A 14,649-nucleotide genomic window follows, 5' to 3' on the forward strand; every position below is an offset into this window, starting at 1 on the left:
AGCCTGTGTTAGTGATGAACACATTTCTGATAGGTAGGTAGGCTTCAGGTCTTCCTGAGAACAGTACCCTGTACAGTGTACTTGGGCACTTTTGCCCGGATTCCTGGGAGAAGGGCCACCTGGGACTTTTCTGTCTTGCCAGAGGTTCATTGACCTTCAAAGGACTGTTCATCTTCCTGATCCCAAATAAGAAGTCTTTTCCAAAGTGTGTGATTTTTTTAAACTCAGGGTGTTTATTTGCTGCCAAGAACCAAGTTGCAAACCACCCCTTACAGCTTTCCTTTTTAAAGAAAACAAAAGCAAACTAGAACTATGGTGCACTCCAAGTGCCATATATCTATTTTATTCTTCAGGAAATTATATTTGTTTTTCTTTTACAAGAGCACAACAGGAACCAAAGTAAAAGAGTAATAGATACAGCACTCAGGATAAATCATATCTTTAAAATAATAATAAAAAATTTACACCTTGTCCTATATCCTGTTAGTATTTTCATATGGCCGTGATTGTAAAAACAAAAAGCAAGCATTTACAATTTTTTTTGATAAAGACTTTTTTATGCCAGGAATGGATTAATTGTCAACAAAATTTTATACTAACCAGGCTGATGTAAATCTATTTTGGTAACATCGTATCATTAACAAATTTATTTTGGAAATAGATAAAAAATATTGCCCCTTGATAATAAATCTTTTTTTCCTTTGATGCAAACAGCTAGAACACCTTTTTCTTTTTTCTTTTTGATATTCTAAGACAAAAAATGGTTAATCTTCAGATTAATAAATTAGGTCATTATAATAATAAATTAATTTTTTTTAAAGTTCAGCAACCTCTGTCCAAGTATTTACAACAATACTTGAAAGTTCCTTTACAAAACAGAACACATTTTCTTTTCACATTAAGCATACTGGGTATCTGTGTCTTTCACAACAAGCATTTTTAAAAGAAAAAAAATCAATGCACAAATGGGTCATTAGTATAAAAGTGCTAAGAGCTGTTTGAAAAGTTAACACTATAGTATACAGTCAGTTATCTGAGGCAAACTACAACAAACTTCCAGCTTATTGTGGACAATATTCCAGTAGTTGTTTCAAACAGTTGTTTGAAAAAAATCCAGGAGCTGATTAGTGATGCAGATAAAAATTGCCATCAATGTTTCTGGCCAGTAAGCAAATTGAAAACCAACTGAAAGCAAATCCAAATAAGGAAGATTTTGATTAAGGAATCCTCTCCATAGCAGGTGTGATGCTGGCTGCTTGATACACACACACACACACACACACACACACACACCCTTGCACAAACATTTTTCTTTCCAATTAAACTGCAGGTAGAATGAGATTCTATGTTATTCAAAAAATCTGTTAAGTGATCAAAAGCACTGATATGGAATGCCTGTTTATCTGCCTTTGTTCTTGTTAAAATCTCATAAAAATACATTCAACAGGAAAACATAAATTGTATGTGTATAAATATATATGTATATATATTATATACACATGCACACAAATACTTTTGTTCTTTGAAGCATAAGATAGTTACATAAATATTCCTATAATTGCTAAAGTTTAAAGAGGCATAATTTTTTTTGAGCTTCAACAAAGGTGCTTGAATAATATACAATTAAAATGAAGTAGTTTCTATTTTGTAGAATCAGTATATAATAAGGAAGAAAGAAATCCCCAGTCTTTTTTTAAAAACCTAGAGCTTCAACACAAAACTATGAACAACCAACAACATAACAGAACAAAGCAACGAGAAACAATGAATACAGCCCTGGAAATGCCTGGTGTCCTCCCTTCTCCCTTCTTCCTGCCACTTTGTAAGAAAAACTCCAGTGCTCACATCAAGAAATGGCTTAGCTCTTGTTCATTTGCTGTCTCTGCTAGGAACTGGCTGATTGGCTTGGAAGAAAACAAAAAGCAGCAAAAAGTATAATTGTATAGATTCTTAATAACCCGCTTTAGAGAAATGTGGCTATCGCATTTCCCTGGCTTCCTCACTGCCTGTGCAGTTGTGACTGTATAGAAAAACTGTGGCTTTAGACCTGGGATGGCTATCAAAGTTCTGGTGGTTCTAAGGTGGTTTACAGCAGCTGGATCGCAAGGCCTTTTTTTTTTTTTTTTTTTGTTTCCTGCTCATTCAGGCCCGAGATTTGCAGCAACCAGTGCAGTCTTCAGAGCAACAGGAAAAAAAAAATATCCTCTGGGCCATGAACTGCTTTTATTTGACTAGATTTCTCCCCGAGCCAAGCTGACCAATTTTTCTTCCCAACACCACCCTCCCACCCATTTTCCCAACCAAACTCACTGTTCCCACCCCCAAATATCTCTACAGCTATTTTACAAGCAAGTAATACCTTAACAACTTTAAAAACTTTGGTTCTAAGAAAACACTTGGTCAGTTATCTTGAGGAAAATTTGGGAATGCTTGTTCTGCACATTGCTGTAGACAGAGCCCATCCCAGTAAGTTCTTAGCGCTGCAGATCAAGTCACAATCCAATACAATCCACTAAGCAAGTGCACAAATTCTAGTTTACGTTTAAGAGCAGATTTCGTTGTTTTCTGTCTTTTAAAGCCTCATCCCTGCTGCCTGTCTTCACACTGTTTGGTAGAAATTGTCTGCCTGTAGATGGTTCTGTTTTTGCATGCTGTAGAAGCCACTGAATCTCGCATCTGGTTCAGCAATTCTTAGCATTCTCTGGGAACCGTCCACCTGAACTCGGGTTCCCTTCTTGCAGTCCACAGATACCAGCTGATTATTCAAGGAAGAAGGCTATTTAGTGAGAGGAGGAAGAAAGGACAATGAATTAGATGCCTTACATAACCCAAATAAACAAATATCTAGGAGCTAATTCAGGCAAGGCAATAGCATCCCAATGTGTTGATGGTCAAAATATAGACTAGATACCATACTAGACTTGAATCTGGTCTTGCTTAGCACTGTTTGCTTGACCCAGCCAGGTGCCCAGTACACAAGCTGTGTCCCATGCATATTTGCCAACGGAAAGTCAGAGGCAAGCTAACCATGGTGACAAGAAATTTATACAGCAAGGTTAACTAGTTGGTGAACTAATTAAGTAGTTATTTGGAATACTGTTAGTCTGCAAGGTTGCATAAAGGATTGGAGTTGAATTATAATTTATTTCCCTTAATTTATTTTTCTGATTTAAATAGCTAGATTAAGCTCTTTTATTAAAAAAAATACCCCCCCCCCGCGAGTCTGCCTTTACTTTGTCTGGTGCTGCCCCAGCTTCTTTATCCTGAGCTACTTCTCCCCTTCATGCTTGCCTTGGACACATCCACCTGCCCTCTGCACTTCTGTATATCCTTATCTTTCAGTGTTCTTGTTGCTTTCTCTTAAGAATGATCTCTCCCCTTTCATGATTTCTCTCCAGATTCTAAGATGAGTGAGAAATATGAGGTATCACTGTTGAACAACTCCTAATGCAGAGGTATTTGTTCATTTGAAAGTACACCCAGAAGTTGGTCTATGAGGTCAGAACTCATTAACTACTGGATGACGGATAATTGACCCAATCTACCCAATCTAGGCAAGTACTGTGTATTTGGTTCCTAGAGACCGATATATGTTTAAGGCTATGAATAGCGAAATAAAATAGCAAAGTATAAATTGGCAACTATAAAGGGTATTAGGAAGTTTTGGAAATGTAAGGTGGGTAAAACTTTCCTAGTTCCATCATTCCATCATTCTGGAGACTTTCCCAGAACTGTACCTTAGTTGGTGTTCGATACCAGCACAGCAGTGGTACCCACTGTTTCTTCTGATTGATGAACAGGAGTGCTATTATGATGGAGAGGCATATTATTATGGGCACCACAACGGAGACAATGGAGTCCAGTGAAGTATCCTTGCCTGGGTGCAGCCTGTTATCTCTGTAATCTACCTGGAGATGACCCATATCTAGGAGAAGGAAAAAAAAAATAACTTAAACCAGAATTTCAAAGCATTATTTTAATTGTATGGCAAACAGAGATCAGTACCTTGGTTTATGCTTAGTTCTTTGGCCTAGAAACATGATTAAAGTCTAATGTAGAGCTAAAGAACTGTTGGGGGATAAAGTTTTCAGGGATAAATGAAGAGGAAAAAAATGTTACTACTCGGGCAAGATAATATTGTCTTTGGCTAGTCAAGAGCATAGTACTGCTTTAAATTTTTTTTTGGGGGGGAGATAATTATGGGGCTCATACTTTTTCGGCTTGTGCTCTATCATTTGAGCCCCTCTGCCTGTCCTGTTGATGTTATTTACTTTTTGAGATAGTGTCTTCCTTTATGACAAGGTTGGCCTGGCCTGATGCTCGTGTGCTTCCTTGTGTCACCATGTATAGCCATTGGTTGTGATGAGTCTAGTGAATTTATTTATGTTAGGCTGGCCTCTAACTGTGATCTCTTCCTCTGCACTTCCAAATAGCTAGAATTATAGGCTTGAAGCCACCATTTCCAGGACTCTGTAGAGTTTTAAAGGATTAAATTTAGACTAATTTACAAGTACTGTGTGACAAATGGTAAAAAATATTTTGATTACAATGAACATATATGGCCTAAGATTTTTGAAGCTGGAAACTAGCTTTGCTCCCTGCTTAATTGCAATTAGGAGACTAAGACAAAACATCTTACTTACTTCCTGGTGTAACAGCTAAGACTGACTGGATCAAAAACTAAACCAGAGTTCTTTATTAGGGCCTTTTGTCTTTTGTCTGCTATTCTTGTTTGTTGAGTTCTAAGCTGAAATGTCTTACTCTTCATATATGTGTTGATAAACCTCACTAGGTCTGTTATTTCCCCTCCTTGGTTAATTATACTGCTGGAGGGGGCAACATTTAATTTTGCTTTTATGAATGAATATCCTGTTCTTTTAAAACACCACTCTTAAAATGAATGTTGCAGACACAGATAGAATTAACAGGCACTCTTTAGAGTTTCCTTACTTGTTTCAAATAAACATTCAAAGTCAACTTTCCTAAATGCATCAAGGTCAAAGATACAAGATACATTTAATCAAAAGGAGTCGATCATAAATGTTTCTGAAGAATCAGCTTAAGAAGTAATGGAGGGGCTGGAAAGGTGGCTCAGTGGTGGAGCGCTTGCCTTGCATGCTCGAGGCCCTGGGTTTGATTCCTCAGCACCACATAAGCAAAAAGAAAAAAGCCAGAAGTGGTGCTGTGGCTCAAGTGGTAGAGTGCTAGCCTTGAGCTGAAGAGCTGAGGGACAGTGCCCAGGCCCAGGGTTCAGGCCCCACAACCGTACCCCAAAAAAATAATAAAAAAAAGTAATGGAGCTTTGTGATATGACTACAGTCTAAGGCTTTAAAACTTAAGACTTTTTTGTTGTTATGTACTTCTGTGTGTTCTGTGGGTGAGGGAAGGAATAGGAAGAGAAGATTCCTACTTATTCTAGCCAGTACAGATGGAAATACTTTAGAGGAAGGGAAAAGGAACATATTTAACAGCATCAAGAAAAATGAAAGACAAAAATAACATTTTATTGATGAGATTAGGTTTCAAATACATAATGAATAAGGAACGACTCCTTATTTTCCTGTATTCCAAAGGATTCAATGAGAAGCTTTAAGAAACATTAAAAAGTAAATTCAGCAGAATCTTGACGGGAAGAAAATGAAGCTTCAACTGAGGTCTGCTTATAAAATTTAGTCTTTTAGTTTATGTTGTGATGCTAAAATAAAAGCAAGCTGTAAAAGGTGCCATTGACTTTCCAGCAGCCAAAAAAGAAACAAATATAATCAAGAAGCCTCACAAGGTCTTTCATGTTAAATCAGTTGCCTAAGAGAGAACCCTAAAATTTCTTGCTTCTGACATATGAGCAACTCTCTCTTCAGGGATTTTAAATAGGGATACCATGAAATGCACAGGTCCTCGACATACTGCATTAATAAGTAAGGCTGTTCTCATGATCAGAAACCGCAACTTGAACAGTGCCAGGCACACAGAAGATACTGATACCGACTGGCTGAACAAGTGGCAGTAGCCTGCTATAGCACATTCAGTCAGAGCAAGCATACAAGCCAAAACTCTGGAGTCTAGGAATTTGGATCTCTGGTCATCTGGCTTGATTCAAGAGCAGCGTTTAGAATTTCTAAATAACAGACCATTAATCTCTCAGCAATGAATATTGCTTCTTCCAAAAGAAATAAAAAAAACTGTACAGCAATGATTTTGAAAATGTGCTTGGATTCAACAGGAGGCAGTATTGGGCCACAGTGTTTAAAGTGTACAGGCCATGCCAGATCTTTCCTAGGGTAGTTATTTGAAGTTTAAATGTAATGCATTTGAAAATACAGAAAAAAAATTAAGACAAAATGAAGCAGACTATAAAGGAGATTGAAGAGATCTCAAGTGACTTCAATGCTTACCTCTAGGGAGATGGATGATGTCATTCTCACTGGGAGTGGGCCACAGTGGGACGTCTAGGTCAATCTCGCCACGGTAATTTTTCTTCTCAATGGGTACATTAGTTGGTTCTGGGACGTACATTTCTAGAAGGAAGCATTTTGCGTAAGAGATGATGGAAATGCTGCCCTTCTTATTTTTGTTTTTCATATCCTCAATTTAAGGACATTCAACACTGTATTTCCGGGGACACGGAAGTTCCACTTCCATATTTCCATCTATCATTAATGCTACAGAGTCACTAGCTTTGTTGCATGGTAGGAAATATTTCTTATAACATCATAAAAAGAGAGAGTTTTTTTTTTTTTAGTCAAATGGTGTTGGTTTTGTACAAAATGATAAACTGATGAATGTTGGCTAAAATAAAATGGTTTCTTTTACCCTGCATGGGCAAAATACTGTACTAATTTTAATTTTTCTCCTTAACTGTCAAAGTTAACTCACTTCTACAAATTGTCAGCAGAATTTGAAAAGTTAAAGCTTATCTACACTGCAAATGCATTTCTTGACCATTTCCCTACAGGGAATGAATGCATATAGACTACATGATAGCTGCCTGAGTTAGGACTCAAATATCCATCATGTTTCCCAGGGAACTATTTAGTCCAGAATTTAATCTTTAGTGATTGTATTTTCAGTATCTGGTTGATCATACAGGTATCTGATCACAAGATACAACATCAAACCAAACCATCTAATTAAGTAGGCTAGGTTGAGAGTCAAATTCTAAAACCAGAGGAAAAAGTCAGAGCTGTTCTCAGAAAATACAAATATATTTTTATATCTACACTTCATCTAGCTGACAACAGCTAGCCCTAGATTTTAAAGATGTAACTCTTGAGAGTCTCTATTTTTAATAAATGTGACACTCATTTATTTCCTCTCTGCTAGATCGTGTCATGTGATTAATTAATGTTTTTAAAAAGAGGTCAGTTGACATTTATACTCCTAAATATTCTTTCCTAAAGACTAAAACAAAATAAGCAGAATACAGATTAAAACAGGATCAATACTCTTCTCTGATGAGAGTGATTGTTTTCTATCCCCAAATTACCAGGCTTTCAGAAGAGCCTTGAGATGAATGTGAGCCATGAGAGGTGTACAGAGAAGCAGGCCCATTGTGCTCTAAGGAGGCATCCAGCCAGGGACTTACACTCAAGAGACTGTAAGGAATCAAGACTGTGCATCTAGTGACTATATCCCAATGTAGTTCTGTGATTCCACAGCTGGAGCGTTCCTATTGCCTCCAAGAATGAAGTTGCTTTAGCCTCAGTTTTCTAACCTTCTGCTTTCTTACGTGTAAGGCCTGTAAGAATGATTGTTTCCCTTAAGTAAAGTCCCTGCAAATTCCAGAATTAAAAACTGAATTTGCTGAAAAGAATCATCTTCAGGAGCAGGAGACTGAGTATAAATGACTCTCAATCAAAAATATCCTGTCAGAGTTACTGAAGAATTTATAACCCATGTGACCCCGTAGGCCCTGGTTTGGTAGGCGTAGATTGGGTGATTTGGGGATGTGCACACTGGTAGGAGTGGTACTTATCCTACCTATTAAGAGAGTTTGATGTGTGCAATGAGTCTCTGGATGAACTTGGGAAGAAAAACATTTAGATGACATGTTTCAGTGCATAAGCCCTCCACAGGCCTTGGTGCCCGGGGCACCTTGAACCATGGGTCTTCCCATGAACTTATACAAGGACAGAGACCTGACCTCAAGGGCTCAGTGGAAAGCTGAATCTCAGTTCAGTACCCACCAAACCTGTGAATGTCAACAGCTTGCTTCTGCAGAAGCCCCAGAGCTGGGATCAACTCAGTTCTACCTCAGTTTTTTTTCCTGGGTGAGATTAGTGGCTAAGTGTTTTTGCAATTCCTGGGTCTCTGTGAGTGTTCACTCTGAGATGTGCAGCTCTTTGGTCCTGATGAGGAACCTGAGTAGCTGCAGAGGCTGCAAGCTTTCCTGGGCAGAGGACATGGGGGGAACCTGCACTATGTCCACTACCATGCATCTCTGAGTCACGCAGTGTACCCAAACACTTTAGCTGCATGGGGTGGAGCGGGGCGACAGTGCTATCCTGGGCACCATTCACCTCCGCCATGGTTTCTGAGCTAAGAGGACTGCTTCCTTCCTGGTAGCCTGAAGCTAGCTCAGCAGCAGCAGCAGTGGTAGCCTGCAGCAGGCTGGTGCCAGTGCTATGGACATGTGAGTTGTCTCAGGGAGTCAGGTGCGTGAGCAGGGCTTCTTAGTGTGGAGGTGTTTCCACAAGTCCATCAGTCCTTGTAGGAGATGAACTTTTATAGTATAATTTTTCTAACACCATGTAAAAAAATAGTACAATTACCAAAACAATCATTTTTTTTTTCTTTTTGCAAACCTCACTGATTAGGATGAACGGAGGCAGATAGAACAGGAAGCACCCGGTGATTTACCTGTTTTCATTTGGGCATGTTTTAAGCAGCATGCCGTTCTCTCTTCTAGAATTCATGAACGATTCAGCTACTTCCATGTGCAAGACACAGAAACTAGAGTTTACTGCTCCAGGAGCATTAGCCTTCACCTCTCCCAACTCTTCTTCATCCAATGAAGAGAGTCCACCTGACTTTCAGCTCTAGCTTAAATCCCTTCCTCTTGTGACAGGCCAAGGCCACGTTTTTCTGGGATCAGAGGCAGAAAATAAAGGAGCTTTTTTGGCAGGAGATGGAGACATAGAAACTAGAAGATCTCAGGGGCTGATCTGGGCAGCTGTGAGGGGCTTAGGTTAGAAACAAAGATATTGAATGACACAGTTGACATGAAGAGTGGGCGGGCTCAGTGGTTATGTTGCATGTGGGCAGAAATGAACAACAGAGCTAGGGGCTTGAGAGTGGCTGCATGTGACAGGAGGGTGGAAGCCTGAAAAAGGACAACGGATAGAGGCATAAATGAGAGCTGCACTCCTTAAATGCAGCACTTCCATTTGGCTTCTGCCACGCACTCAGAGAAGGACTGCATATTCTTTCTAAGGTTGATCTTGGACCCCTTTCTGCCTCGGCTGCTCCACCAAGGCACCCAAATTGCCACTCTGATAGGGCAAGGTGTCATTAGGAGGGTGCTATACCAATGTGGTATACGGCCACAAAATGTTCAAAGAGTACAAATCAGCGGAACCTAACAATTCTGGCCAATCAGCTCTCACTTACCTGGACCCCAGAGACTCCATGTCAGAGGATGTTAAACTGGCTCACACTACTTGGGCCAGATGAATTTGTGGGTGGGTAAGTAAGCTGCTTGAATTCTATCTTAAATCAAGGTTACAGCTAGAAATTGGAAGGATGGTGACTTAGATACCTGGACACATTGGACAGCAACTTCCTTCCACATTGATGGGTTCAACACAGGGCAGAGGCGGGCAGCTGACAGTTGAGCAGAGGGTCTGGCCCTGTAGGCAGTAGCAGTGCGTGCAGCTGTCAATGTCCCACCGCTCTTCATCAGCGTAGGCCTTCCCACTGAAGTGACACACCACCTTCTTTGGAATTGTGTCTTCTAGTGAAAAACGAAAACAAAAAAAAACAATACATGGTGGAGTTTGAGGTAACAGCATACAATAGCTCAGCCTCTGCTTAGAAAGCAGAGCAGTACATAGCTCAGTAAAAGCACACTGGAATCTGGTTTCCTCCCGTCCCATTGGCATTTTCCTTGGCGAACCTGTGGAATCTTCCTTTGTGGCCAGACCCTGATCAAGAACGAGGCTAACTAATGCAGGTGGTCCATGTAACAACCATTTGGGAATACTCCCCACAGGGAGAGTGCCACTAGACTATCATCTAAGAAAGAGATAGATAGGAGATACAGGTCCAGCCAAGTATATTTACAGAGACACAGTCAAGAAACCCTGACGTACAGTCAGAGTGGTGAGCAACATTACAGGAACAGATAGCTTTCTCCATCACAGATACCCCTCCGCTGGGGACAGGAGGCCGGGGGAGGGGGGTGAGTGGAGTAGAGGAAGCCAACCAGAGAGAACCATTGCCTTCATTTTTCCAGGGACACAGTGTGGAATTCCCTCTCACCACTGTGGACATTTCCATTCCAGAAACAACTTTATTTCACTTCAGTTTTCTCTTTTTTCAAAAGCATACTTGAGGAAAAACATTATTAGGATTACTTTAATGGAGAACATGGAATTTAGAGCTTAAACATTCTGCTTTTCTTGTCACACCCCCATCCTCATTTTCTCATTCTTATCATACCCCCATCCTTAGTTCCCATTTGCCAACCTTTTTCCTTGAAAGTTCCTTTCCCTTCTGACTTATTCATGAGTGATCACATTTCACAGCTGGAGCTCAAGAACAGGGGTTCTAAGTGAACCCAAGTGACCAGCAGTTCTAGCAGCCAGGCAGAAATGGGGCAGTCCATGGAGAAGTCTGAAGGGTTTGCTGTTGTGGGCAGGCCAATGGCTAGACCATCCTACTGAGGCGGAAAAGTTTATGCTTAAATTTAAAGGCAGCTCCATGGACCACTGGCCACTAGTGAACACTATAAATCTGGAAGCAAGTTCCATAGAACTGTGTGGTCCACAGCCCAGCATCTCTTAGAAAGCATTGTTGACTGAGCAGATGCAAAGTTCAGAACCCAGTATGTTTGATCACAGGAAGAAACAGGTCGGGTGTTATAATGCATAATCTCTATTTCTCAATACTTGTCACTCTATTGCTGCTAAGGTTCAACAGGGGACACTGAGTAATGATAGGAAGTTCTAACTGTAACCAGAAATCCATCTTCCATTATCTATTAAAATTACATATACTTTACTACATTTGCAAATGTTCTATACAAAGTGTTCTGGTGTATTGCATATAAGCTTCACAAGCCAAATGCATGGCACCCATTTTTGCTAAAACATAGTTCTTAAATGGAGGCGATGTCACTAATGTATTCAAAGTGTACATGGCAAACTGGATGAACAGTCTTAGTGAGCCTAATGTAACCTGGAAGTTGCAGTCATTCAACCACCAGCCATCATTTCATCTAGGACACTCATTTGGCCATCAAATCTAGAGTCTGTTATGTAGAGAATTCAGTAGGAAAGGAAACATCCCTTTACAAAGCAAAAACTACTGATTACATTTTACATAAACCTAGTAATAGCTCGGGAGGGACCAATTATCACTGGGTAAAATTTGAGTAATCCATTACTGTGAGCGGTGATTTAAGAAGTTAAACTCCTTGCTCCAACTCAGCCATCACTCTCTGCCCCTTACCTCTGTGCACTTTTGCTAGTTGTCTTCCAAAGAAAAGGAGGTGGACAGGAGCAAAACCACAAAGGATGAGGATTCTGTTGAAATGGCATACAACTCAAGGCCAAACAATGGCCTATATTTTCTTATGATCTTTGAAAAGATGCTCATTACATCTGAGAATATTTAATTAGCACTACTAATATTGGTAAGATCAAAATTAGGCCAAGAGGTTAAAAATGCCAATTCTGTGTTAAACATTACCAGGGCATTGAGACATTTAACAAATTTTTACTATTATCAGTGCTAAGAAAAACCTGAACCTGACTTAGGGGTGGTCAGAAAGTGGTAGAAGCCTTGTTAATGTGAGCTTTAGTTCACTTGCAACAAAGTCAACTTGAGACCTGAAAGTTATCTCACTGGTATTACTGGGATATTAGCTGAGCAGGGCATACAGGCTAATGTCAGTCCGCCGTCAGATGGGAGCTGCAGTAGAAGCCTTCTTATTTTGCCTCTGATGTGCTTGAGGCTCTCTAGAAATTCTTTCTTTTTCTTTTTTTGGTCGGTCGTGGGGCTTGAACCCTGAGCTTGGGCGCTGTCCCTGCACTCTTCAGCTCAAGGTGAGCGCTCTACCGCTTGAGCCACAGCGCCACTTCCTAGAAATACTTTCTGATGACACAAAACTTTCAGTGATCAGAGAAGGCTGAGCTGATTTCAGTGTCTAACAAGGAGTGAGTCAGCATGCACTGCTCTAGGCTAGGAGGGTCCCCAAATGCCCCAGAGATGACAACAATTACTCCTTCCTGTTGCTCTACAAGGGTGCTTTGCTTAACCTCTACATTTAATCAGTTTAAAGCCTAGTAGCAACATATTTCATAACAGCAAATTCTGTTTCTTCAAACCCAGTATAAAACCACATCACATTCGTCTTTAACACAAGGATTGATCACCACTTTACTACATTTTTCACGTGAAGTAAATGGAGGACACTTGTTTTTGGAAAACCTCTGGGCTCATCTTTACCAGGGTGGCTGCTGCCTGGCCCAGATCAGATTAGATTTTAGTTATAAGGTTTCACAGAAGCATTTTGAGTTTGACTTAAGTTTCCCCTGAAAGGCCAAGAATTTCAACAGAGGTCTGATAGAACAGAGTGAAGAGGAACAGGAAGATGTGGAGGCTACTTTGTACAAAGTCCGTAAAGTCACCAAAGCCTTTGGGGGAACCAGCACAACCTGAGAAGAAATTATTCAAAACAAAACGAAGTAACATTCTAAGCACTTGGTCTTAAGAGGAATACAGAAACCGAGACTGGGCCTCTCCAACTAAAAACACTCAGTTTACTTTTGCCTATTGACTGGGTTGAACCATTTAATTTTGACCACTGCGTTAGTCCAACTGGTTTACTTATGCTGACAATGACACTGTGTTTTATTCTTTAATACCCAGCATCAATCAGTCATAACTTCTACTTACTGAATGGCTGCCTGTGTACCTGGTAACATGCTAAACACTTCCTATTTCTCCCCAGCTCCTTGGATAGGATACTGTTTCAATTCCACAGAAAAGTGGAACATGGAATTGGAGTCACTCACCCCCAAGATCGTGGCCAGGAAGTGTCAGGGTGAGGGTGGGAACCAGTGGGGGGCCTGATAGCCCCCCCAATTTCTGCCTAGCCCACATGCACTGGGATGATCCATGAGAAGAGGCCTTTCTGGGCATGTATCAGAGTCACCCAAACCAAAGTTATTACAACTTAGTGACTCTTGGAAACGAACCTTTCTTTCAATGGACTGCAGGGATGTCTGCACAGTACTAACATGGGATAGTTACTGAGGATTCAGGGACTTCCTTGGAAAGTCTCTCTCCCTCCCAGGATTCTCCTTATCCCCAGAGGAAGATGACTAGACAAGTATGCTCCAAGGAAAACAAAAGGCATGACACTATTATTAAAGTTTTCATTTTGAAAACAAACACATCAGGAATTACATGCCCAAACAAATGATCCTCTTCTGTGGAGTCCTTGCATGGGCTCTGACTTCACGCCAATGTTACTCACTGCCTTAGCTTCCTGCTTCTTTGGGCTTTTCCTTTTGCTAGGGATTCCAGGGCCAGTTTTGGGAACGTGTACGTCTTGGCCATACCTTGGTTTAGATCAGCCTTGGCATTTTGTTTCCTCAGCTCTGACCTCTAATTTACCCCTGGGATTCCACTCAAAATAACTTCTGGCCTCTTTCAAGATAAATGATTTGCCTCTGCAACCACAATCAACACTATACATGTCAGGAGTCTGGGGCTCGACTGCCACAGTGGCTCTGCCAGTGGGGCTGTGTAACTCACAAAATGCTCAGATACTCATCTTCTCTTTTCTGGATTCAAATATGAGCCACTTTACCGTGTTTCACTATAATCACAATAAAAATATGCAAAGTCTTTATAAAGCTGAAGGCTTCAGCATGGGCTCTTTCCGTTTTTTGGCACTCTAGTTAAGATGAAAAGGGTGTGTGTGGGGAGGAGGATGACAAGGCTTTCATATCACTCCTCCTACCTGGCTTCTTCAACTGTCCAAACTTCAAGCTGTTCAAATCACTCGTCCTTTCCTTTCAAGGTAAGAAAAGATGCTTTAAGAAGGTGCGTGAATTGGACTTGTTTTTACTCTGGAGCTATTTTATACCATAAAGTTAATTAACAGTTGAGGAAACCTAGCAATGTTGTTTCCTTCCCCTATCATGATTGGATTTAGTCTCAGAGTCAGTGCTGTAGACACACATGCTTGTGCAAATAACCGAGATGCTGGTTATACTGAACCCCTGAGAAGCGAGTGTCTCCAGAGTGTCCTTCCTCTACTCTAGGGGAGGATACAGGACTCCAAATTCACTCTGTTCTATACCATGCATTTGGCTTTTCAATTTCAGCCTTTGAGCCAACTTTCTTGGACTGATAGTTCAGGTTCTAATTCTGTTCTGGTGGTCATGGTCACAGTGTGGGAGTGAGTTCCTGGGAGGAAGT

General features: G+C 40.6%; 1 protein-coding gene across 1 annotated transcript in view; it reads right to left on the reverse strand.

The window, feature by feature from the left end:
* Positions 1-217: 217 nt before the first annotated feature.
* Crim1 (cysteine rich transmembrane BMP regulator 1 (chordin-like)) overlaps positions 218-14,649 on the reverse strand; it is a 183,733-nt gene continuing 169,301 nt past the window's right edge. Inside the window, exons 14-17 of the mRNA XM_013013645.1 lie at positions 9,755-9,949; positions 6,393-6,515; positions 3,738-3,925; positions 218-2,776 (exon numbers count right to left, since the gene is read on the reverse strand). Coding sequence (XP_012869099.1) covers positions 2,600-2,776; positions 3,738-3,925; positions 6,393-6,515; positions 9,755-9,949 — 683 coding nt within the window. The 3' untranslated portion in view covers positions 218-2,599. The remainder of the gene's footprint in view (positions 2,777-3,737; positions 3,926-6,392; positions 6,516-9,754; positions 9,950-14,649) is intronic.

Source organism: Dipodomys ordii, unplaced genomic scaffold (genome assembly GCF_000151885.1).
Source record: "Dipodomys ordii isolate 6190 unplaced genomic scaffold, Dord_2.0 Scaffold20, whole genome shotgun sequence".
Classification (NCBI taxonomy): Eukaryota; Metazoa; Chordata; class Mammalia; order Rodentia; family Heteromyidae; genus Dipodomys; species Dipodomys ordii.